At 38.4% G+C, this 27,697-nt stretch overlaps 1 protein-coding gene across 1 annotated transcript; it reads left to right on the forward strand.

The window, feature by feature from the left end:
• The first annotated feature begins 3,353 nt into the window (after positions 1–3,353).
• Positions 3,354–26,022, forward strand: TMEM182 (transmembrane protein 182). The gene is made up of 5 exons (XM_060769729.2): positions 3,354–4,312; positions 4,588–4,687; positions 6,723–6,821; positions 15,562–15,699; positions 23,206–26,022. Exons 1-5 carry the CDS (start codon positions 4,172–4,174, stop codon positions 23,427–23,429), a joined length of 702 nt encoding a protein of 233 aa, XP_060625712.1. The 5' UTR covers positions 3,354–4,171; the 3' UTR covers positions 23,430–26,022.
• Positions 26,023–27,697: the final 1,675 nt, after the last annotated feature.

Here is a 27,697-nt window from a genome sequence, read left to right on the forward strand (position 1 = left end):
TAAACTCAAATTCACTCTGAGCTAACACCCACTCTCCAACACCAACTCCAACTGACTAACTGGGACTTCAAGCCTCAGTTTTAAAAAGACACTTTTCCCCTCTAGACCACTTAGGCTCCGCCCCCATCTTCCTAGCCAATCCTAGCCTCCTTATTTTCCCTCTAAGACTTGAACACCCCCCTCAAGGAAAACCTAACTAAAATGGCTTCCACCCAGCTTCCTTTTCTAAAATGGACACTGTGGCTTTGCCAGGCCCACTCCCATAGGCTTCAGCCAGCCAGCTAAGGTAAGGGATTCATTACACATGCACTCCCAGGAGTGGCCGTGGGGGAGGTTCCAGACCAAGCACAATCTGGAGACCCAAAGACCTCAAAGGCGGAGCATGGTACATGTTACAATGGCTGTGAAGGTGGAAGAAGGCTGCAACACCACGGCTGTCTTGTTAAACTGTTCCATCTGTGAAGACTGTGTGTTGATCAGTTGTGCACTGATCTCCATACATTAAAAAAATTCACGCACAGGCGTCTTCCAATAAATAAATAAATAAATAAATAAATAAATAAAACTGCCATATAATCCAGTTCAAATCAGATAATCTGGATTTTATATGGCAGTGTAGATGGGGCTCAAATCAATTTACTTATGCAGAATGCATGCAAGGCACACAGTACAAGTAAAGATCAATAAAGGAAGTTGTTATTATAAGGCATGAGCACTTCAATTTTTCAGTCTACTAGGGAAAAAATGGCATACTAGGATACTTCATACATTTACACATAGGCAAGCTTAGCATGCTAAGAGGTACATTTTGCTATGTTCCATGTAACTAAACACAAGACTCTTCATAAATTAATAGAAACATAAGACTTGGAAGAGAGCATGACAACAATCCAATCCCACCCCTCTGGAGGAATACTCTCCGTAGACAGAACCATAACATGTCATGTGTCAAATTAAGAGCTAGTGAAACATACAGATTTTTAAATAGCAAATATAAATTTTGCCCAGAAATGTCTGCCTTATATGATTGTGTGAGTGAATCAATAATTGTTTCCATAAGACTTGAGGCCAGAGCTGCACAGGGGTTTGGTTCATTTCTTGCAATGGAACATAAGGGCTTAATTGTGGTTAAGAAATGCCACCATCTGATTTTCCACTAAGATTCATGAGGGGCATTATATAGATTTTGTAGATTTTTAAAACAAGCCTTATGAAACCACAATCTTTAAAAGTGAAAGTATATATTTGAAGGAGCAGAATTATAATAAATTTGAAGCGGTGCAAGACAAGTGGCCTGTAACATACAGTTTTATGCTGTAACAGAAGAGGAAGGTCCCACCATGACTCTCTTTGCACCAGCCATCATTTGCTGCCTAAAACAGCTACAGGTTGAGCATCTCTTATGTGAAATTATTGGGACCTGAAGTGTTCTGTTTTTGTTTAATTTTGGAGGGTTAGTGGGTGGGATTTTGGAATAGAGTACTTGCATATACATAATGAGATATCTTGGAGATTGGATCAAAGTCTAAACATAGAATTGATTTATGTTTCATATCTATTTATTTATTTATTTATTTATCTATATAAATAAAAACCACTGGGCGAATTGACACCAAATTTGGCCACTAGACACCTATTAGCCCAAGGAGTGACCATCACTCAAAAAAATTGATTTTGTCATTTGGGAGTTGTAGTTGCTGGGATTTATAGTTAATCTACAATCAAAGAGCATTCTGAACTCCACCAATGATGGAATTGGACCAAATTTATTTATTTATTATTTATTTATTTAATGCACTTATTAACCGCCATTCTCAGCCCGTTCGGGCGACTCATGGCGGTGTACAAACACATACAGAAGACAGCTTACAGAAAACATATAGACTATACACAACCACAGACGACACTAAAAATCCGCTACGTCTCTTAGTAGAATCATAACCAGTCTCATATTCCTTGTTCCATTCCGATCTTCTTGCCATATTGTCATATTGTTGTTGCACATTAATTGAATGCCCTCTCGAAAAGCCATGTCTTGAGGCTTTTTCGGAAGGACATGAGGGAGGGCGCCTGCCTGATGTCTGCAAGGAGAGTGTTCCACAGCCGGGGGGCCACCACCGAGAAGGCCCTCTCTCTCGTCCCCGCCAGACGTGCCTGTGAGGCAGGCGGGATCGAGAGAAGGGCCCCCCCAGATGATCTCAAGGAGATTTGGCACACAGACCTCCCATGACCAAGGGAAAATACTGGAAGGGTTTGGTGGGCATTGACCTTGAGTTTGGAATTGTAGTTCACCTACATCCAGGGAGCACTGTGGACTCAAACAATGATGGATCTGGACCAAATTTGGCACAAATATTCCATATGCCCAAACATGAACAAAGATGGAGTTTGGGGGAAATAGACCTACGATAGGAGTTGTAGTTACTGGGATTTATAGTTCACCTACAATCAAAGAGCATTCTGAACTCCACCAACGACAGAATTGGGGCAAACTTCCCACACAGAACCCCCATGACCAACAGAAAATACATAAGGCCATCCAGTCCAACTCCTTTCACCAGGGCAAGAAAACATAATTAAAGCCCTCCTAACAAAGAGCCATCCAGCCCCATATATATATATATATATATATATATATATATATATATATATATATGATATAATGCTCTGTTCATTTTTAGTGACATAATAACTCAAAAACTGCTGGATGAAGTGATGCCAAATTTGCCCACAACACACCTACTAATCCAAGGAGTGACCATCACTGAGAAAAACACCAAAAAAAAAAACCTGTTGCTTACTACATCTGCCTGCCACCTCAGGAGGAGAAGGAAATCCTACTGCTTCTCCCCCCACCCCCTGCCCCCCGCCCCCAAGCCGGCTAAGAGGAGAAAGGGGACTGAGGAAGAGACTTTGAAAGCACCTGTCTCCTGGCTGTTGCTTATCCTTGTGTGAACAAGTTTGGATTTAGGAGTATTTCTGATTTTGGTAGTTTGGCAAGGCACCAGCACTATTTGGCAGTTAAAATGATGTCAGACTGTATTATCTCCACAGTGAAGATGCACCCTAAGTTTGAGGCCCCAGCTGTATTATATGGTCAATGTAGACTCTATAATGCGGCTTAATAGCATTGAACTGCATTATATGAAAGCCCATCTACATTGCTATACAATGCAGTTTGAAACTGCATTACCTGATGACTGTAGATTCATATAATGCAGTTTAACAGCATTAAATTGCATTATATGAGTCAACACTGACCATATAATAAAATTTTCAAACTGTGTTATATGGCATTATAGATGGGACCTGAATTCTAAAAGAGCTATCCAAGGTACTGAAACCTATACACGCACCCTGAAAAATAAATCCTATTCATTGGATATCTCCATTAAAGATTGGATTAAAACCTGGAGCAGATTCACTTCACGCTGATTTGGGAGCTGCTCACTGCCATGTTGTATAGGATTGAACTTTAAATGGCACTTTATGGAACCTCTAATAAGGCCGATAATAGATTGATTACACTAAGAGATCCAGAACATTAATAGCTGCTGCTGTGACTTTACATCTCAGTCAGTGAATGAGATCCACACATTTTAAGGAATAGTATAATATGTTCATAGTATGATTTCTAGCCTCAACCCTGGGCCTGTGCTTTGTGAGTGTGTCTGTATGGAGGGTAAGCATTCCATGCCTGCTTATGGAGGGAGACTGCAGGCTGTGCACCAGGAATGGCTGGCCAGTGCTGGACATTGAAACCCAACCTCTGCTGATTGACAAGGGCATGCAGTAACTTCATCCCCTTCCACATCGGTTGAAGCACCAAGTGCAACAATTTTCAAGTCAATATCCAGCTAAGGCAAGGTCAGCTATTTGTGGTTGGCCACACCTACTGAGGGAAGTACTGTAAGGCTCTTTTATGGGGTCTCCAAAAATAGAAGTCCCTGTCTATTTGTTAGGTTGCACTTTAATGGGACACAAATCACACAACAGCAAGTGGAAAAACCCACAGGGATAATTTTATATACAATATTTTAAATCAATTATTCTTTTCCTAAGAGCACTTTCAGGTCTGTGGTGTAATCCTTTGCTATTTTTTCTTGTGGAGATTCCCCTCCAAACCCTTTCTTGAAAATACACTGTTCTGGAAATCAAAACCAAATCAGCAATGAAACTGAGTGTTGGGATATTTTTTGGAGGCTTCTTTGGAGCTCTGGGAATTTTGTTCTTTTTGGTTGCCTTTGGAACAGACTATTGGCTCCTTGCTACAGAAGTTGGAAGGTGTTCAGAAAGTCTGAATGACACAGCGGTTAGTATATATTTTTATTCTTTTGAATGGCATCTGAAAGTACTGTCATAAGACGTTTATTTATTCCTCATCTAGAAATACCAGCCATAAATGTTTGCTTCATCTAAATTTCTTTGACACTTTGATGATTAATTCTGATTTGATCAGATGCATTCAGAAATAGCACAGGTAAAAAGAAGATATTGTGACTCCTTTTATAAATGTATGACTTTTGCCTTCTTTCTTTAAATTTATCAGTTGGGTTGAATAGTAATCTCCCTTTTTATTTCCCACAGGAAGAGAAGATTACTTTCCATCATGAAGGTTTCTTCTGGAGGTGCTGGTTTGATGGGAAGGTAGATGAGAATGCTAACAGTATGTGGAAGTTTTGGTATAGTAAGTATCCTTCTTTTATATAAGTCTAATTTTACTTAGAACAGATTTTTTTAAATACATGTTTTGTTCTTGATACATTATATTCACTTCAGAAATTCTATTTGTATGGGGGGCATTTGTTTATTGAAAGTTTTAGGATTTAGTAGTATACTAAAAGTATAAGGGTAATTTTATAAATAGCATTTAAAGCAGTGGTTCTCAACCTGTGGTCCATGGACCACCAGTGGTCTGCAAGAACTAAAATATGGTTTGCGGCTGCACCTTTACTACACAGTTGCAATGAGAGCGACTGGTCTCGTAATACCCTCTTATAGTGTTGAGGTTTATTAAATATGGTTTTCTGTGGGTGAGCGGATGACAACTACTGGATGGCCTATGTCCTGTATCAGAAACTAGAGCTGATGTGGTCTATCCAATGCAATTCCCTGAATCAGCACCCCAAATAACCAAACTGAATCTAAAGTTGACCAAAAACTGATTTGTAAACCTTTTGGTACTAATGTTGGAGAGTGGTTTGACCAGGGTCAAGTGGCCCCTGGTCAAAGTGGTCCCTGTTCAAAAGGTTGGGAACCACTGATTTAAATAAAGAGAATAGATTAAAGAGAGATAAAAATCAGCATACAGTGAGTCAGAGGTTATAGATTAGTTTATGTTTGTTCATTAGTATTGTTCTTTTTGTATAAGTGTCTGTTTCATTTTTGTATTTATGTTGTATTATCTGCATTAAGCCTTTAATAGTAGCGTAGTATTAGTAATTGTTAGAATTTAGATAAGTAGTCATTTTAAAAAATATCCCAACCAGCAATTTGTGTAAACATGTTTTTGTTTTATGTGTGTGTTTTTGTATTATTTTTGTCTTTAAATACAAACTATAAACAAGAAAAAGAAATTATATTTGCATAGGGTTTCATTCTGCTTTATTCAAATATATATTTGCTGACAAGGGGTTCATTCTCATTAAGTCTACCACATCTACCATTGGCCCTCTATATCCATGGATCCAGTCATCCATGACTTGAAAATATTCCCCTCCACCTCGCAAAAAATCCAAAACAAAATCATTTTGTCATTTTATATAAAGGGACACCATTGTATTTGATGAGGCCTGAGCATTAGCAAATGTCAGTATTCACAGGGGACTGTGTGTGTCCTGGAACCAACCTCCAGTGAATACTGAGTTTCTATTTTTTTAAGGATATCTATAGATCTGGGGATCTGCAGAGGGAAGGGGAAGAGACCATTTTTTTTGGAAGACAAACACATTTTGAAGCAACCTGTAATGTCACCAGTTGGAGAAAATGCTATATTGCAATTATCCAGTCATATATTTAGACTAGATAGAATATGCTAGTTTGCACTACACTATGCATAAATTCTCTGCTCCTTGAACTTCAAGAGCTGGCAGATTGGCTCCAAATTGTTGGGCTTGTGCATGGCTTCCTCAGAACTTTGTGCTGAAGGAAGGCAGCCACTGGTGTGATTTGGCAAATGTCTTCAAGAGTCTGTGCGAATGCATTCTTCAGATGCTCACATAAGAGTCCATGCAGTATTCTGTAACAGGTGCTAAAGCTGTTTGCATGTTTTTGCTTGTGCAAGAGGTTGTACAAACTCCTCAACAAGGAGCATTAGATTTACTTTCACATTCCCATGAGCTGACTTTGATTTAGAGAGTGCTTAGAAATGTTTCTCTGAGGGAACGTCAACTCTTATGTTATGTTGGCTAAGGTATTCTGGGAATTACAGTTCAAAAAGTGATTATTCGGGATAGTTTTATGCTGTAAGAGTGATGACAGACATGTCCTTTTTATTGTGGTTATTTGGAAAATCCTTTTCTTTCTCCAGAGCATGGCAATAATACTAGTACTAGAAGTAGTCATGAAAAACAATGGCACTGAGAAGTATCGTATGTGTGCTGCTGCGGTGCTTGGGCCATCCAAATTGGTGCACAAATACTTCATAAAAGGGAATAGATGTTACACTTGCACATCTATGAAAAACCTAGACAATAATTTAACAGATTGTTCTTGTTTTTCAGCAAATCAATCACCTTCTAAAAACTGCACCCATGCCTACCTCTCTCCATTTCCTCTACTACGAGATGAAAACAACTCAACTGCCTATCATTCTGCAATTAGTAAGCATTTTCTTGTTCACTGGTTTGTGAGTAGGGTGATCTGTTTCATAACATCCATGTCTGCTGTTGAAAATATGTTTCTGGCCTAGATGGACCAAAATCTGATTTTGTGATTTTTCAGTGGAGGCTGGATCTACACTGTCCTATAATCCAGTTTCAGAATGTGGAATAACTGCATTCATTTGGATTATAGGTCAGTGTAGACAAGTTCAATGCAGCTAATTCACATTTTGAAACTAGATTATAAGGCATTTATATTTTTCCCCAAATTTTGAAGATTTTGTCCAGATTTTGAAAAGATAACTTTTTTGCACTCAGGCTCCAACCAGCATAGACAAAGGTCCCTGACAGAAAAGCTTGAGGAGTTGTAATTCAAAACGATGGCTTTTCCAAGCTCTGTTCCTGTTACGTGGGGACAGGCTTTTGTATTAGGCAGTGCCAACACAACACTTCTGCAAATGAAGTGTGGAATGTCCCTTCTAGATTCAACCCTGTCCTTTCAATCCACACATTATGAATAAGTGAGACCAATGACAACAAGATGACACAAAAGCATGTAGTGGCAGCTAAGCAATATAATGCAGTTTGAAACTCACAAAGAGCATTTAAACAGATTAGAAATCCTAAAATATCCCCACTATAAATATATTTAAAATATGAAAAGGCACAGAATGTAATTAAGACCAAAATATTCATAAAGATTATAATGGCAAAACGGTAGAAAAAAAGTGCTTACAGAATCCTTTGTTTCATAGAGTCATAATTTATCAATGACATGAGTTCTTTTTACAGTGCTGTTGATTTTTTCTTAAATCTGTGAATGAAATGATTATATCTTGTTATCAAAGCATTCCCTTTTCAAAATATATCCAGATCTCCCAACTTTGTCATGAAAACGTTCAATTAATGTAATTTGATTTGGATTTTGCATACATGCATTGTGCTGTTTCAAACTGAATTAAAATTCTCTAAAACTTCTGATTTGAATATAGATATCTGAGCTTTTTTGTTTATAATGAAGTGTGTCTATCCAGTTAAAGCTTATCCCAAATTTAAACAAACAAAATTCTTCATGAGGAGAATTACAATATTGGCAATTTCCTAGGCATAGTCAAGCTCTGCAGTTACACTGAGATTTTAATAATTAAACTATGATTGCATTATCTTTGATTTTAAAATATATTTCTTCAACAATAATGTGATAAATGGGAATTAGCTGTGTGGCTCTTCTATCTTTCCGAAATTTCTTGTGTTTAATCATTCATTAATCCATTCTAAACTGTCTTATTGCTCTAATAGAAAATAATATGAAAAATTTGCTAGTATTTCAGGTTAATAATGACATCTTGCATCTCCAAAGCCTATATATATATTTTGGGGGAGCAAATTCTGTTGAATGCTATGGGACTTACTGTAATTCTCCGTATACATATATAGATCATGGGGGTTAATCATCTCTGGAAAGTAGCCAGATTCTGACATGTTCATCTTCAGTTCCTTCATGTGGACTAATTTCATTGTAATTAATAATTTTAAGATCTTCATTACAAAGTGCAATGTGATGAAATAATATTCATATTTAAATGACAGTTTCCCATGGAATATTGAAAATGTGTCCTTCTAGAATATTTTTTAATGTGCCGCCACTGAGAGTTATCTCACAGTAAAGAAGTTGTGAAATAATTATTACAGGATAATTGGTATAATAGAAATATCTGCCTCTGGGGATTTGTCTTCTCTTTGTCCTCAACTACCCATTTCCCAGTGTAGTACCTACGTAGTTTTTGTAATACAAAACGTGTGTGTTAAAGTATTTGTCAGTCTTGCTTACCATTTCTGTGCACTACAATTTGTACATATTCCAAGTCTGAAGTGCATTATATTTATCAGTGTGCTTGTCATTGTGGGATATTTGGCGTTCCATTGTTCTTCTGAATATCTCCAGTTACATCCTTTTAGTCTTGCCACTATATAAAAGACTAATAATAACCACAAATGGTTGTGAAACACAGTCTCCACAAAGCTAGATCTTATGCATTTTATTTCATGACATTAAGGTCCACTGAGTTCATAGAGGTTTATTCTCAAGTAAATGTAGATAAGAATGCAGTTCTTATCAGATATAATTAATCATACATGCATGGTGAGCCTACTCAGCTTTGATAAAACAGAAACTTGAAACAGGGATTTTCTTCCAAAGTTGATACACAAACTGCTTTTAGGCTGGAACTGTCCTAACCTATGTTCTAACAACAGGAACCACAGCTAACAACCCTTGAAAGGTCACAGCTGAACTCTAGATCAATATATATTCTTAAATTTTGTTCTTTCATGATTTGCGCTTGCCAGAGCTATATGTTAAGTAGCCATATCTCAAATGGTATATCTGTAAATGGGAAGAAAACGTATTTGTTAAAGACAGTGGATTGTATTGAGTGGTACTTTTGCCTTGCTACAAGGCTAAGAAACATTTTTTCTCCCATTGGCTTGTTATAGATCTAGGAAAAGCCTGCTTTGTGACTGAAAATGACCTGTTGTAAAAACTTAACACACAGGGAGGCAAAAATATGCTAAAATGACCACATATCCCATGGAGAGTGTTTGGAGACATTTGTTGACAAAACATTATATTGAATCATGAGGCGGGCGGGCGGGTTGGGGGGAGGGAGATACTACAGAATAGTCCTGGGGGGTCTGTCAGAGTGAAAACCACATCTGCTTCCTTACGTATGCTTCTGATTTTCATAAACCTTTGGAAAGCAGATAGAAACTTCAGACTGAAACTGAAACCAGATTGTGAATGGGTTGACAACAGGAAGCAGACAACTTGCTTGTTGCAACAGGTCTGTTGTGTTTCTGGGCACAATTCAAAATAATGATTTTGATGTATAAAGCACTACATGGCTTGGATACAGATTATTTGAAGGACCGTATTTTGCTTCATGGGCCCTGACAGATGTCCATCCAGTCTCTGCTTAAAAACCTCAAAAGTAGGAGAATCTACGACACTTCAAAACAGCATATTCTACTGTCTAACAGTGCTTACATTTGGAAGATCTTCTTAGAAGGAATTTATTTTTCTGTAGTTTGAATCCATTGCTCCATGTTCAAGACTCTGGAGCTACAAAAAACAAAATAGTTTCAGCTTCAGTATGATACTCCATGTTCAGCAATATATTGTTTCTAGGAAAGTTCCTTCTGTTGTTGCTCAAGACATATTAAAAGGTTTGAAGGGAACAGGGAAGCATCAAAATGGTGATGGTATAGGATGCTACCCTTACTAAACAAAATGTCCTAGCACTTCAACCAGGGAAACCCTGGTTTCACTCTATCACTGGGTGCACACTAAAAAGGCTTCCAAAGTTCTGGGTTCATGCCTACCTCTAAAAAACCTTGAGCATACATAAGAGAGCTATCGCCACATTTTGCCAAATGACATGGGACTATAATTCAGGATTTCTCTTGATACTTCAAGTCCACTGATTCCATGAATTACATTAGCAAGTCATTTTATTTTTAGCTGCAGCAAGTGCTATGACATATTGAAGAAAAATCTTGTGGGGCTATGGTATGGGAACTATTCTCAGTTATCCTGTTGCAACAACACAGGGTTGTCAAACTTAAAATGCAGAACCAAGTTCAATGACTATTCAGCCTTTTTATACTCTACTACTTGGAAAATATACTGCATATAAAGATGACATAGTTTATATAGCTTGTAAGTATTGCATCTAACCTCATGTTTATGCAGTCATCTGACAGATAAATAGCTTAATTTCCACATTCACGTGTGAGTAGACATGGAGTATTTATGGCATCAGTTAAGTTTACTTGCATACTCCAAGGTCTCAGAATGAATAACAATATGCTAAGTTTTATTCTTTTTCTCTTTCCTGTTCTTGCTCACCAAAAGATTGTACGAACGAAAATCTCACATGCCACTCTTTGTAAGCCTATATTTTAGCTGCTTCTGCTCTATTATTATTATTATTATTATTATTATTATTATTATTTTATTTTTATCCCACTTTTCTCCCACGGATGGGACTCAAAATGGTGAACAAAATAGAAGAAAAACAACAACACAAAACTACATAATACCATCATTCCCTCCCAACTCAACATATACATTTGTCCATAAAACACAAATCATATAAATATAAATAAACCTAAAAATTATTGATATCATTATCATTAAAATCTCTATGCCCCAGGCCTCTGAGGTTGTCCTAAAACATTAAACTAAAATTTCATTTTATTTTTTAAAATAATATCACAATGGAATTGTAACAGTATAAAAGTAAGAAGTTGAAAGTAGCATTATTGTACTATTTTTTTTCATCTGAGGCAGTTGACTTAGGCCATGTCCACACCAACAAAAAGAAGCAGACTTATCCCAAAGCTTCTTCTGGCAGCTCAGGCAGCCTACTTTCAGGGAAGATCCATTACACAGCATTCAGTTCAGTGTATTTGGCTACCATCCTGGTAGATTTGACTGGCACTAGATTAAGCAGACAGTCTAAACTGGCCTGAATCCATAAAAGTGTATGCTTTTGGTAAACCTCATTCTCTCAGGTGTGCTATTTAATGCAGTGTAGGAGTCGTTTTATCCTAGTGCATCCACACAATACAAACAGTCTAAACAAATTAATCCAGTTTGACCCTGGTTGAAAAAAAACCCACTGTGAAAGGTCCAAATCATTCAGGAAGATCTGGTTCTTTCCTAGTGTTTCACCATACAAGATCCAAGATTGTGTCCCCATAGCCATCCCTCTTCCCAGGCTCAGGCAGTCTGAGGAAGGGATGGTAGTGCCTTTCTGCTCCTAGGCATCCCCATCCCTCACCCCAAATCTACAGAAAATCCTTTACTGTTGCTGCTGGATCTGTATTTCCTGATTCTGCATCATGCAAGATGCAACAGAGTTTTGGATTATGGGGGGACTTACTCCTCCCAGGTTCTGTTGCTTTCTGCATGATGCAGAATCAGAAAGTCCAGACTTTCTGTAGTTTTGGGGGCAAATGGGGACACAGGGAGGGTAGGAAACCCAGCCCATGCCCAGACCTGTCAAACCAGCTTTGGCACAGCTGAGCTGGCTGGCTGGTCTCCTACTGCAAAGGCAGCTTAGGGCTGCCTGGAATAGATGCAACATAGCTCAGAGCTGGCATTTTTTATTCTGGTTCCAACCACATTTTGCACCAGTGTGGTACAGCCCTCAATCCCCAAGTGTTACAAAATGCCTTTGTCTACTATTTTTTCCATGTTCAAGTGTCACTGAGTTTTTTAAATGAAATCCTTTGCATGACTACCTAGAAATAAATTCTCATTAAATTCCACAGAACTTACTCTCACATAAGTATTTATCTGATTGCAGCTGAAATCATTTGAATTGGTTGGTATTTCAGCTTTATTTTGCTCACTAATATTATTAAAATGAGTTAGTGCAAATCAAACAAGTTGTTTATCAGGAAAAAAAAGTAGGGCAGTCATGAGAGTTCATTTAGTTGACAAGATAAATACTAGGTTGATGTGAGAAGGTTGAAGGTTTCGATCATGGCTGATGATGACACAACGTAGTTACTTGTTGAAACAGAAGTGGCTTGAATGTAATAGCCTTTTTTGTTATTGTTATGTGACTTCAGATCATTTCCAACTAATGGGGAATGTAAAGTGAACCTATTAATGGGATTTTTAAAAAGTACGGTTTGTTCAAACATTGTTCACCTTTGGTCTGTCTGAGGATAAGATAGTGTGACTTCTCAAATGTCACTGAATGGGTTTCCATGGCTAAGGTGGGATATCCTGGAGGATATCTGCATTGATATCTGCCACCTGAAGTCCGTGCCTTGCGGGACTTACCAGCTTTCCGCAGGTCATGTAAGACATACCTGTTTCAACAGGCTTTTAATGTTTGATATTGCCGTTTTTAAATTGTTTTAAATTGATTTTAAATTTTGTTAGATTTTAGCCATTCTTGTAAGCCGCTCCGAACCCCAGGGGAGTGGCGGCATATAAGTCCAAATAATAAATAAATAAATAAATAAATAAAAATTGACCACTTAGGTTGTTTTAAGGTTGGATCAGCTCAGTGGTGACCAATGTTTCACAAAGCTCATCTGGGACCAATTCCTTTCATTTCTCCCCATTCTTTATTGCCTCATCTCCTCATCTGATGCCTCTGCAGGTGACGGCTGACAGAAGGACCTGTTTCACAGCTGTAGATTGCCATGACATGGAAGGACAGAAGGGGGTGATAAGGGTGACTGTCTAGGGGTACTGAACCATGAAGAGGCAGAAGGATGCCACTGGATGGCCAGGACACCCTTCTGCCTCTTCAGTAGCTTGGAAAGGGCCTGTGTGACCCATATCACAGCTGATCTGGCATATACCACACTGGATTGGCTCTGGTTATTGGATCAGTGTAGATCTGCCTCTGGTCTCCAGAAGCTCCAAACAATAAAAAATAGTGATATATAAATTATCCCTATGCATCCCCCCCCCCCCCAAATGAGGAAATGCATCATCAAATAAAAAAATGAGAGAAGGCATACATTTACCAAAAAGGTGCACATGCAAATTTACATGAAAATAAATTTAGAAATAATTATACCTATTTAGATAAGCATTTGGAAACTGTATTTACATCCATTACTTATATGGATGTATTGATGTTATATTGATGTATTGTTATATTGATGTAGTTGACTTGGTTACTGTTTTAAATGCTAATGTTGTGCACTTTGTATACTTACTTGGCTGTAAACCGCTCTGAGTCGCCTACGGGCTGAGAGAGAGCGGTATACAAATGAAGTAAATAATAATAATATAAAATATTGTAAAAGTCTTTCACGGCCAGAATCACTGGGTTGTTGTAGGCTTTTTCGGGCTATATGGCCACTTTCTAGAGGCATTCTCTCCTGACGTTTCACCTACATCTATGACAAGCATCCTCAGACCTCACTACCTCTGAGGATGCTTGCCATAGATGCAGGTGAAATGTCAGGAGAGAATGCCTCTAGAACATGGCCATATAGCCCGAAAAAACCTACAACAACTCATTTGGAAAGTGTTTTATATAATTAGTTTTCCCCCCCTTTTTTTTACTGCTGTATGGTTTTTTTAAACTATCCTTTCAGATGAAAATATTTTAGTGTTTTAATTCTGTAGATAATTTAATAGTATTTTAAATCTTATCTTTTAGTATGTTTTCAGCAATTTATGACTTCACTTTTATCTCGTTTTATTCTATAAGCCACCTAAAGTCCCACTCTCAGAAATAAGATGGAACAGAAATACAATGATTGATCTAAGTATAAGTATAATAAAAGATTGAGGGAGAGTGAAAAAGAATGAAAAAGATGAACTGCATATATGTTGCCTATCTCACTACTATCTGTTTATGGGTAACTTGAAAGCCTCTGCTATTCATTGTGATGCTACTTTATCTTTAAATTGGACTTGAATGGATAATTGCTTCAGAAAGAACACTGTCTTGATCGTCCTTCAACCAGGGATTTTATGTGAAATTGGTCATTTAGATATCCCAATCCACATTTAGTACATAAATAAATTCTGAACTTCATTCATATTTTCACATAGCGCAGAGCTTTTGGAATCATTGGGGACGTAAAGTTACACACCTTTTCATAATCATAAGACTGAATGAGTGATATTTGGCATAACTCAATATTTTCATGAAGGTTCTTCAACTACTTTAGGTATCTTCTCGTTAAACTTCAGTTATTATTTATGACACATGGCCTTCATTTCTTAATTTTCTTCTGTCTATAGGAGAACCTATAACAACTTGTAATGTGTTGAGCAAGTGGAATTAATATTGCTCCTTTTAAAATTTCGGAAATGAATTTATTTCCACCATGACCATGGTCTTTGTAAAATGTCTCTGGAAATAGATGTGTAATTAGCCTGCTAAACGATTGTTATGAACATTTATTTGGGGAGGGGAAGCACCATATGTCACAAAGCTCTCAGTCCATTTATCACCAGCTGCTTCCATTAATTCTGCATTGCTTGCCCTTGGCTCAATGAGATTCTGTATTTTTACATTTTGATTTGAATAACATACAAAGAACTTTACTGTGAGAATGGCTTCAGCGATAGCAAATTTCACTTGCTCCTTTATAATTTTTTGCCTTTTTCCTTTGTCAGGAAAGAGTTTTGTTTTCAAAACTATATATACATTCATTTTGTGAACTTTATACATCTTCACAAAAGGGATCACTTATTGTTTTTAAGGGGTGAGATTATGATGACTTATTTTGGCTCTGTCCTAGGTATTGCCTTCCTTACATTCATTCTCGTCTCTGTTACTACTTTGGAAAAATCAGTCTTATCTAGTGAAACCATATAATTATCTTGAAGAATCTTGGCCACAGTTCAGCACACTATTTTATGAACAATTTCCATTGACCAAGTAAATGAATTTATTAACCACACATGTACAATGGAAATGCCAAGCAAGAGGGCTTCATAGCACTCTAATGTACATCATTATAACCCAAGATTATCAGATAAGGTTTGGCATTCAAGCCTAATGAAGGACATATGGTACTCTGAGATTATTGTTAAATAGGAAGCTGTTTTGGAATAAATGTTGGGCTTGCTAATGAGAAATATGAAAGGGTGGGGTCTATAAAATTGCCTTCTGCCCTTAAGGATGGTTTAAGGAGAAAAAAATAACAGGCTTTTTGTGTCTCTCTCCCATCTTTTGGTGACATCTAGTCTATCGTGGTTTCTGGTCAGTCCTTCTGCTTCTGGGAGTAGTCACTGTAGTCATCGCTAGCTTCTTCATCATTTGTGCTGCCCCATTTGGAAGCCATGTGCTGTACAAAACAGGGGGAGGCTTCTTCATCGCTGCTGGTAAGTGTCCTGTTGAAGTCTCAGTTGTACAAGCCATTTATAAAATCATAAAATTGTACCCTCCTAGAGTTGCCCTCCTGTTCCTTTAACCATTGCGTCAAAGAAGAAAAATTGTGTATGTGCCTTCATGTCTCCTGTTGACATAGGGCAAGCCCATGGGAATTATGGAGTTTTCTTGGGCAAGAAATACTCGGAGATGGTCTTGCCAGTTTGTTCCTCTGAAATATAGCCTATAGCACCTTGTATTTGCTGTTATTTTCCATCCAAGAACTAACAAATACTGACTTTGCTTAGCCTCTAAAATCAGACAGGACCCAACCCTTAAAGGTACAGGAACTGTGCGCAGTTTTAACTCTGGCAACTCCATGTCCACCATAATTATTATATTGCATTTTTTAAAAGATACACACTTTGGATGAAGAGCTGGTCTTTTCTTGGTAAATAAATCCAGATAAACCCACAGCATCTGAGAATGTTAGTTGCTCCAGCCTCATTGGAACAAAAGCTTTAGATTAAAAATCCCCATATTTCTCCCATTGTTCATTTCAAGTGGTTTTAACCTGGGCAAATTCTAGGTGAAATTTACTCAGTGATATACATTGCACTTTGCGTTTAGGTTAAGGCAAGACATACTTCAAAAATAAGCATATCAGACAACCAAAGAATTGCATACTCACCACCATCATCCCCTCCAGCAAAGGGTCACCACCTAATGGAGAAAGGCAGGGAGTTTCAGAAAAACATCTACTTCTGCTTCATTGACTATTCTAAAGCCTTTAACTGTGTGGATCATAATAAATTGTGGCAAGTTCTTAGTGGGATGGGCATCCCAAGCCACCTTGTCTCTCTCCTGAGGAATCTGTACAAGGACCAAGTAGCAACAGTAAGAACTGACCATGGAACAACAGACTGGTTCAAGATTGGGAAAGGCGTACGGCAAGGCTGCATCCTCTCACCCAACCTTTTTAACCTGTATGCAGAACACATCATGCGATGTGCGGGGCTGGATGAATGCACAGCTGGGGTGAAAATTGCTGGAAGAAACATTAACAACCTCAGATATGCAGATGACACCACTCTGATGGCCGAAAGCGAGGAGGAGCTGAGGAGCCTTCTAATCAAGGTGAAAGAAGAAAGCGCAAAAGCCGGGTTGCAGCTAAACGTCAAAAAAACCAAGATTATGGCAACAAGAATGATTGACAACTGGAAAATAGAGGGAGAAACCGTGGAGGCCGTGACAGACTTTGTATTTCTAGGTGCAAAGATTGCTGCAGATGCAGACTGCGGCCAGGAAATCAGAAGACGCTTACTTCTTGGGACGAGAGCAATGTCCAATCTCGATAAAATAGTAAAGAGTAAAGACATCAGACTGGCAACAAAGATCCGCCTAGTCAAAGCCATGGTATTCCCTGTAGTAACCTACGGATGTGAGAGCTGGACCATAGGGAAGGCTGAGCGAAGGAAGATCGATGCTTTTGAGCTGTGGTGTTGGAGGAAAGTTCTGAGAGTGCCTTGGACTGCGAGAAGATCCAACCAGTCCATCCTCCAGGAAATAAAGCCCGACTGCTCACTGGAGGGAAAGATACTAGAGACAAAGTTGAAGTACTTTGGCCACATCATGAGGAGACAGGAAAGCCTAGAGAAGACAATTATGCTGGGGAAAGTGGAAGGCAAAAGGAAGAGGGGCCGACCAAGGGCAAGATGGATGGATGGCATCCTTGAAGTGACTGGACTGACCTTGAGGGAGCTGGGGGTGGTAACGGCCGACAGGGAGCTCTGCCGTGGGCTGGTCCATGAGGTCACGAAGAGTCGGAGACGACTGAACGAATGAACAACAAACCATCATCCCTATCACAATATGCTAAAGATATCCTATGATGATATCACAGCATTTTAAAATTTATTATGAACATTGCAGCTACATTAGATTGTTTCTGTTTCTGTTTGTTTTTGTTTTTTTTTGTCATTTGCTTCCACTTGACTCTAATTTATAATGATTGGGACAGAAGATTTTTCTGGTTAGATTAATTACCTTACTTTTAGGCTGAGAGAGTATGATCTACCTACGATCACTCAGTGGGTTTCCCCGGTTTAGCAGATATTCCTTCCATGAATGGTTTGAGTGTTGAGTCCAAAACTCAAACCACTAGACTTTGCTGTTACTAATAATACAATGCAGACAAGGTGATGAATAGATAAATAGATAGATAGATGATATAAAATATAAAAAGAGATAATTCAACAATCTGAAACATATCACTCACACAGTCCTATTGGTTATCTGTGTCTCATCAATTATTATTTTCCATCACAAAGGAAGCTGAGCTTGGCTCTGGAGTATCTGGACTAAAAATTGTCCTTGATCATGAATCCTCACTGTTTTTGCCTTGTGGACATGTCATCTGCCTCATTTTCTTCAATAAAATAGTGACTATATTGGAATACTTGCTATCATAGTCATCAATCACTTTACAGACTACACATAAACACCCGAGCTTTAGCGAAATTGTGAAGAAAATTCTGAGTGCAATATGGCTTTTCCTTCCTAGAAACATGTAACAGATTATATTTATGGCCACCATTTCTATATGTATATTCTAAAAACTGACCCATAATGTGGCCAGAGGAGGGGCATTGAAGCAATTTAGAACTGTTTAAAGTTTGCTGATTTTCACTTCTGGTTGGCATTCATCCCTCTCAAATAGGCAATGTTTAGAGTTATAATCTTGTGGTAATCTCTATAGTGATGGTCTTGTTTGGGAAGATCCTAGAAAAAGTCCCTACACTAGCACCCAAATGATTCCTGCTTCCATGGTAATGTTGCCAGACTATAGACATTTCTCTTGTGTATGAGTCCATACCAAGGTGAAGTAATTTTTCACCAGCTACCGTGCAGTGACACTATGAGCATACAGAGAGACTGCATTTTGAAAATGAAAATGCTAATCACACATTTTAAGCCTCAGGAATTGCAATGGGAAATTTTACTCCTCCAAATATTGTTCTGTCCTGCAGAATGTACACAAATAAAAAAAAGTTAGATTCTATATGGGATTGCCATCTCCATAGCATTAAAAAAACCTTACCCAGTTTCAACGACTTGCCACATTTAGGTTCCTCCCTCCTATAAACAAATAAAAGTCTTGTGGGAAAATGTTCCATCACATCTGCTGCCCCCCCCCCAAATCAAGATACTTTGTTGTCTTAACCCATATGATATATAGATACAAATTTATACTTTTCAGTAAACCATGGTCTACAAAACAGAAGTGATGTACTTTGACATTACAGAGCCGTGATAAGTCAGAGTTGCCTTGAAGATAACAATTACTAAGATTAGCTGTTTGAGGAAAACTGAATTTTCTTTCAATGGGAAGACCTATTGGAAACTGGGTGAGGAAATACTCCCTAACATATGCATATGTTTTGTTTTATTACTTTAACTGCTCAATGCTAAGGAATCATGGAAGCTGGGGTTTTACAAGTACTTCTCTGCCAACTAATGTTGGTGCCTCATTAAATTACCAATTCCAGGGTTACATAGCACTAAACCAGGACAGTTCAAGTGATGTCAAGCTGCATTAATTCTAGAGTGAAGATGCACCCTCAGGCATCCAAAAAGTAACATCAGCATTTTGTGTAAATGAGAAGATTCCCCCCCCCCCTTGCTATTTTGGCATTAACTTCTCTTACTCTATGAGGAAAAGTAGGGACTGGATTTGGCAACAGCAAAACCTGATTTTAGCTGTGGCACTCTTACAGTGACCATATGAAATGCTTTCTGCCTTGTGTTCTGTTCCTTCCTTGATGCTCAATCACTTGTGGAATGCTTTGGTTTTTGCTATTAGTCACTATCTTGACGGAGACAGCTGTGTGACTAGATTCTTCTTTTGTGCCTCAGCTCATACTAAATTATGCCCTTAGATTTCATGCCAGCCTTTACTGGAATAACTCCCATTAAAAAGTTTCAGCAGTGGAACTTGTCTTGTTATTGTTGTATGTAGATTCTCCCATCAGTGTGCAGTCCCCTGCCAACAATATCCACAGCAAGAGCAAAATCCGTAAGGTAAACAGGTGAACAAAATGACTTTTTACAAATCGGCATAGCTCTAAATTTACTATAGGCATCTGCCCAAGGCTGCTGTCACACCGCTTGGCACCTGTTGACTTCATGTCTGTATCTGATTTGGAAGTTTTATGTCATAAACAGCCATTCATTGCTGACAAGCAAAAGGCACTGCTGTGTGCAGAGAACACACAAGGCCCCGAAATTGCTCTTGAATTCCCAGACACTCTTAAAGGTTCTGCATTCTCTGTTTTACCCCCCCCCCCCCTTTTTGTTTTGTTTTGTAATAAGCAGAAGAGTTTGAGTGAAACCAATTGAGAAGAGGGAATGTTAATGGCAGAAAAGACTGACCTCCAAGAAGCTTGTGTCTTATCTCATTGCACAGTGCTGTGTATCAAACATGGGTCTACTTTATAAATAAAATAACAAAATAGAAAAGGCAGGAGGAGAGACTCTCTGTGTGAGGGAATGGATGCGTATGTCTCCTAATCTCTTTCAGGCACATATTTCACGTTTTAGAAATAATTTCCTCCAGTCGTTTGTGATTCATTGCAGCTTTGAGAAAATTCTGTTTTTACTAAAGAGACACTTGTGCCTCAAGCAAAGGTCTAACCAGCTAAAAATGAAGAAATGTGCAGCAGTTTGAAATGTGTCTAAAAATGTAGGCTTCTTGAAGTTAAAATGGCAGAGATGAGGTTAATCCAACCACTGGGCTTGAAAACATCAATTCTGGCCTTTCTTGACAGTTGTCAGCACAAGAGGCTAAGAACAGTTTCCCCCAAAATAAATGCATTCTGTTTGGCATGTTTATTTGTTTTATACCCAGCCTTTCTGCCAAAAAATGACACTGAAAGGTGATCATATGGATGGAAACTAAATTTAAATATGGATTAAATTTAAATATAGATTAAAACTCAATTAAAGTCACATTAATAAACCTCAGAATTTTTAATAAAGAGAAATGCCACTCCTCAAACAGCCAAAACTTCCTCATGTAACACATCTGGACAGATGGATAGAAGAAAGAAAGGCAGCTTAGAATCCCTTGAAATGGCCATAGTCTTCTCTGACATCCCAACCAAACATTTAAAGGTGTCAGAGCCAAGAAGAAGGCTTCCTCTGCAGTTCTTCAGACCTTGGCAAATGTGTATATAGTCATTCAAATAGTCTTATCTCAAGATGTACAGTATACGAGCACTTCATCTTGCAGGTAATCTCAAGATTGGACTTCTGTAATGAGCTTTATGCCGAGTTACCTCTGTTCCAAGTTCAGAAACTCCAATTAGTTGAAATCATTGCAGCCAGACTAGTTATAGGAACACCCAGGAGTGAGCATATTACCTACATATTTAAGTCACTCCACTGGTTGCAAGTTAGTTTCCGGGCAAAGTACAACGTGTTGGTTTTGACCTTTAAAGCTCAACATAGTTTGCGACCAGGTTACCTACAGGATCACCATCTCCTGCACAACCTGCCCTTTAGGACACTTAGGTGCTCTGGTGGACGCTTACTCTAACCAGCCAGTACCCAACTGACAACCATCACCCAGAGGACCTTTTCATCAGCTGCCCCAAGTCTGTGGAATAACCTGCTGACACCTAAATGAGCTGTGAGAATTCAAAACACAACTGAAGACCTATCTCTGGCAGGTCTACCCAGTCAGTTTTAACTACAAATTTTAAAATAATATCAAATATTTATTGTGTTTCATCTTTTATCTCATGCATTTTAATGTGTGTATGTTTTCATATAAACTTTTTATGGTTGCATTTTAATTGTGTTTTAATGTGTGCTTTTATAGATGTATTTGACTATGTTGTGCCTCACCTCAAGCCAAAAAGAGAGGTGGATAATAAAATTATTATTATCATTATTGTTATGTATAAATAGTAGTGAGTTCTACTTGGTCTTCCATCCCATGGACCAAATTGTCTTGAGGATGAAGGAGAACTCAGTTTTTAGCCATTGATGTTAGCAGAGGACAAAAGAGAGAAGTAGGATGAGAAAATAAAAACGTTAGAAGCGTTAAAAAGTGGGATAACAGAGGATAAATCATGACTGTCTTTTCCAAATTGAGGCAGTTGGTCAGAGGGTTCAGAGCAATTTTATACATTTTCTTAGTAATCCTTGCAATAAGCAAGTTCAATATTATGATCAGAGCAAGAAAAAAAGTTTCTTTGCCAGACTACAACTCCCAGAATCATTCAGTGACTTTACAAAGGAGCCTAATATATAACGAGAGTTATCTAACTTGGAGAGAAAAGATCTGTGTTCATATACATATCAAGTTTCCCCCTGTGTAACAGTTCAGTCCCCAGCTTTTCTAGGTGAAATACACCAGCTTGAAATTCACTGCAAGTTAATGCCTACCTGCTGAGCTAGGTGAATCAATAATATCCCTTTGTCAAAGGCAGATTCCTGTATTTCTACAGAGTTTCATGAGAAGATGGTTTCTGCCTTTTTAACAATGAAGAAATTTGCTTGCACCTGTGCAGTGTCTGTTGTCTTCTACTCTGGTCTCTACATCCTCTCAATTCCTATGGTTATTGAAGATAAATTGATATTAAATGAGCTGTGTGGTAATAAGTGATACCGTTTACCTGCACTCTAATTAGTTGAGTATTTGAAATGGGGATCGTAGCGAAAGTTTGCTCAAGTATAAGCCAACCTGAGTATAAGCCGAGGCACCTAATTTTGCCACAAAAAAACTGGGCACACTTACTGACTCGTGTATAAGCCGAGAGTGAGACATACAGCAAAAATAAAAATAGATACCAATAAAATTACATTAATTGAGGCATCAGTAGGTTAATTTTTAAAAAATATTTATATAAAACTGTAATTTAAGATAAGACTGTCCAACTCTAATTATTCTAACCCTTTTCAATGTAAATGTGCTTTTTCATCCTTCCAATAATGACCATCATTTGTTTTAACAATAAATTTTGGGGGAAATGTTGTGTGTATATGAATAAGGAAAAGTGGGAAAGACTGGCACTGAGAGAGAAGGAGAGGAAGGTGCATGCTGCATAACAATGAGCAGAGGAGGTGGGCACTGCGCGAGAGAGGAGAGGAAGGCGAACTGAGTTGCTATGCAGAGAGATGAGGATCCTGGAAGGAAGGTTTAGGATTGAAAGAAACCCTTCTTTCAGCCCCACACTTTCCTGCCAGGCTCATCACCCAAGTATAAGCCGAGGGGAGCTTTTTCAGCCTAAAAAAGGGCTGAAAAACTAGTATATACAGTATTTCAAGTATATACAGTATTTCACTGTGTCTTCCAGGTATTTCTACTGCTGGGAAGCCAAGGGCAAGTTTTTTAAAATAGACACCCCCCCCGCCCCAAATCCCTCGGCCAGTATGACTACAATGGTTTTTGCTGTACAGTCTGATAAAACTATTGTTTTCAATAAAAACTATCGTTTTTTTCTTCTTCTTTCTAGGTATTTTGTTCACACTGGTGGTTGTGCTGTATGTCATCTGGGTCCAGGCAATGGCGGATCTTGAAAACTATGTGATTATGAAGAAAATAGACTGTCCAGATTTTTCTCTCTATGCTCGCTATGGTTGGTCTTTTATGTTGGCGCCAGTTGGAATATTTTTTACTGTGTTTTCAGGAATGCTTTTCCTACTGGTAGGACGTACAATTTACCTGCACTCTGATTAGTTGAGTTTTTGAAATATTGGAATCATAGGGAAGGTTTGCTGAGAAGCTATTTTTATACATTATTATTACTATTATTCCTCCTACGGTCCAGTCTATGGATAGTGCCATTTTAGGTCTGCTTAGGCAAGTAGCAGAGTCTTGTACATGTCTACTCAGATGTGAGTCCTTACTGAATTCAGTGGCACTTGGTTCCAAATAAGTATGTCTAGTTCTGAGTAAGCTTGACCATGTGTTTTCTTTTATTAGGTAAGTAATGTATAAATGGTCATGACAGAAGTACTTATGCTGGAACTAACAAATGTTCCACAGAGCATTTCAGTTTCCTATTATCTCTTGTTTCAATACTTTTCATTAGGTTTAATCTGAGCAAATGTTCTGGCTCTTAAAATAGCATCCAATTGTCCATGGAATGTTTTAGCTAACATGGGAGTACAGAAGATGAGGTCAGTAGAATAGCGCTTCGATGTTGCTATGTATAGCCCAAATTAGGGGTGACTTCCCAGATGTTGTGCAAATACCAGCAGACATAGACAGTATCATCAGCCATCTGTAGCCATTGATTCTGCACCCATTGATTCAATCATCCATGGCTTAAAATTATTTTTAAAATCTGAAAGGCAAACCTTAATTTTGCCATTTTATATAAATGACTTTTTTTCTATGTCATTGTATATAATGAAACTAGAGCACCTACGGATTTTGGTATCCATGGAGGGTCCTGGAAGCAAACCCCAGTAGATGCCAAAGGCCCCCTGTATAGCCAATACTTGAGAGTTGCAATTTAACAATATCTAAAGTGCTATATGATTCTCACAACTAGCCTTCCCCAATCTAGATCTGTTTCACTGACTCAGTGGAGTTTAGGTCAACTATTCTCCAGCCGCTCCTGACATGCCTCACAATTAGCTGTGCTAGCTAGGGTAGATGATACTTTCAGTCCAACAGTATCTGGAAAGCCACAGAATTTCTTCACCAAATGCCTCCATGTTCAAACAGTGCAGGAGAATGGAAGAGTTCATGGATTAAATCCTCTGTGGAAGCATATTTAATTAGGCTTTTGTTCTAAAGCTTGTTTTTTTGTTTTTGGTGTTCTTGATTGTAGAAGATGTATTATATAGTTTGCTGTCATTGTTTTTCTTCCCCTTGCAGTTATGGCCTGACTCATTTGGCCAAGTCATTTGGCTTATAGTTCATCAGACACCTCCCTGACTCTTTTGTACCATACCCAGGGTAGAAAAAAATGCTCACCAGGAGGGATGCAACATCATTTCTGGTTGTAAAAATGGTAGCTTCAAGATGTCAAAATTAGCTGGTGCAGTTCTCTGAGCTCCAGAATATGCCCACCCCTGTTCATCTGGTTCTCCTTTCAGATCAATGAGGCCAATGGGGAAATAAATTATTCCTCGCAGCCAGGGATCAATATCTGTTAACAGGGTTCAGTGTTGAAGATGCCTCTGGGATTCCTTCCCCACTTTTATGGTCCAGCTATTTGAGCAGTGCCTGCTAGTTAGCCCTTTTTTCAATTCCCAACAACTTTTGGAGTGTTGGGAGCATTGTCAAAAATTTAATGGCTGATTAAGCCCATCTGCCTATTGTTGCTTGGGTGCTGTCAGCACAGCCAGATAATCCCAACAGGATCCACTGACTGAGGCAGGAACCCACCCTGTTTCCATGTCCTGATGTAACTGCCAAGATCTCTTCAGATTCCCAGAATCCTGTAATCACCTGCTTAACTATAGAAGTGATTCAGAGAATAACTTTCCACATGTTTCAAAGAAATGTATTACACACTCTATTTCCTACATCAAGAAAATGCAACCTGTGGCCTTCTAGATTAAATTGGGATCATAACTCACATGAGTTCTAGTCAGTATAGTCAACAGTCAGAGATACTGTGAAGTACAATACAATGACATCTGGGACTCTTTCATATGCCACTACTATAGCACTGTGTTCCACTTTACTTCCATGCCAACGTTGTGTGAAATCCTGGTATTTCTAGTTCGGTAAGGCATTAGCACTCTTTGAGAATTCTCATGATTCTCCCCCAATTACCAATTCCACAGTTCTGTAGCAAAAAGCTGCAATTAAAATGAAATCATGGTGTTTTAATTGTGGCATGTAGCAGGACCCGTAGAGGGTTACATTGCCCACCCTTGTGTTAAGAGCATGGAAACATGTCATAATAGTTAACCTATATCTGACTGACTGCAGGGCTGGTTGTCCTTCATGTCATCTGGGTCCAGGCTATGGTTGATCTTTAAAAGGATGTAATTAGAAAGAAAAAAGGCTGTCCAGATTTCTCTCTGTGTGCATTAGTGCATAATACAGAGCTCAGATCAGGAGTGGCTATTTATTTCACGATCGATGAGCCAGAAGAAAGTGATTAACAACTAAATGTATGCCAAAACTACATCCTGAAAGTATGGACAGATTGCATAGATAATTTTTTTTATTCCAGCATTTGCCAGGAATATATTATAATTGAATTTCTTAAAATATATCTAGATTTGTTTGTGTTTGACATATGTTTTCTATGAAAAATTGCTGTATATGTTCTCTTTTTTAAAATAAAAAGTTAATTAAGAAAATATTTGTATGAAGGAAGGTTTCTCTCTCTTTCCAAATGGTGAAGTTGAATTTCATTAATTTAGCACAACAATGGTATCCGCAACTTGCTTGGATAACTATTTTTTTTTCAGGGCCAGTGTTACCTTTCTTTCCCACCTTTTCTCCTGCCTGTACTTTAAGCTGGTATAGATAGTGTTGCTAAACTATTTTCCTCTCAGCTCTGACCACAAACTACATATAGATATTGTCCTACATACCTCCAGGCTACATTTTGAGATATAGCATTTACATCTTTAAATTATACTGAAATCAGTACTTGTATCAGTTTTGTAAAATCTCAGTATTGTAAAATCTCAGGGAGGCTGACAAGTATATAAATAGAAACAATTGTAAACAATTCCAGATATAAACAGCAGAATAATTTATGTAAGACAAAAGCAATTTACCAAGCTGAAACAACAAGGACTAAAACAGTTAAATCCATGGATGTGTACAATTAAAAAAGGATAGGCTGCAAAAGTTTTAATAAGAAGCCATGTTTTAACTTGGTGCCTAAAAGAAATTACCACTAGCACCAATTGGATCTTTAAGGGGAAAGTATTCCATAAATTGAGGTGCCATAGCAAAGGAAATTCTCTCTCATGTCCATGCAAAATATCACTCTTACTAGTGAGAAATGGAGGACACCCCTCCAAAATGCCTCAGTTTGTGAACAGGTATATACTCTTCAAGTATCTATGTCCTAAGCTATGTAAGGGTTTTAATGTCATCATCAGCACCTGAAATTCAGACCAGAACTGAATTGGTGTTATGTGTTGTCGAGATGATACTCTGGTCTTACTACTTCACTGCACCATCTGAAACTTCCAAGTCATCTTCAGTCTCTTGTAAGAGCCTTTTAGTAGTCTAATTGAGAAATTGCTGGCGCATTGACTATTGTGAGTAGGTTATCCCGATCCAGGGAGGGCAGCAGCTGGTGTCCAATCAGAGCTGGTTCCAAGGGATTCAGCGTACTTGGGCCACCAGAGAGAAACATAGATCTGTGAGTATTTCCAAGTCACTGCTCCTTCAGAGGCAGTACAACCCCATTCATTTCTCAGTCTTGAAAAATAACCAGTTCCCAAACCTCCATCTGAAAGGTTCTGTTTCAGTTTATTGACAAACAAAATTACTAACAAAATGAAGTTCAACAGAGACAAATGCAAGATACTCCACTTAGGCAGAAAAAACGAAATGCAAAGATACAGAATGGGGGATGCCTGGCTCGAGAGCAGTACGTGTGAAAAGGATCTTGGAGTCCTTGTGGACAACAAGTTAAACATGAGCCAACAATGTGATGTGGTGGCAAAAAAAGCCAATGGGATTTTGGCCTGCATCAATAGGATCTAGGGAAGTAATGCTACCCCTCTATTCTGCTTTGGTTAGACCACACCTGGAATATTGTGTCCAATTCTGGGCACCACAATTCAAGAGAGATATTGACAAGCTGGAATGTGTCCAGAGGAGGGCGACTAAAATGATCAAGGGTCTGGAGAACAAGCCCTATGAGGAGCGGCTTAAGGAGCTGGGCATGTTTAGCCTGAAGAAGAGAAGGCTGAGAGGAGATATGATAGCCATGTATAAATATGTGAGAGGAAGCCACATGGCATTGTTACAAAACACAGGGAGGAGGGAGCAAGCTTGTTTTCTGCTTCTCT

Source organism: Anolis sagrei, chromosome 3, assembly GCF_037176765.1.
Source record: "Anolis sagrei isolate rAnoSag1 chromosome 3, rAnoSag1.mat, whole genome shotgun sequence".
NCBI classification, from domain to species: Eukaryota; Metazoa; Chordata; class Lepidosauria; order Squamata; family Dactyloidae; genus Anolis; species Anolis sagrei.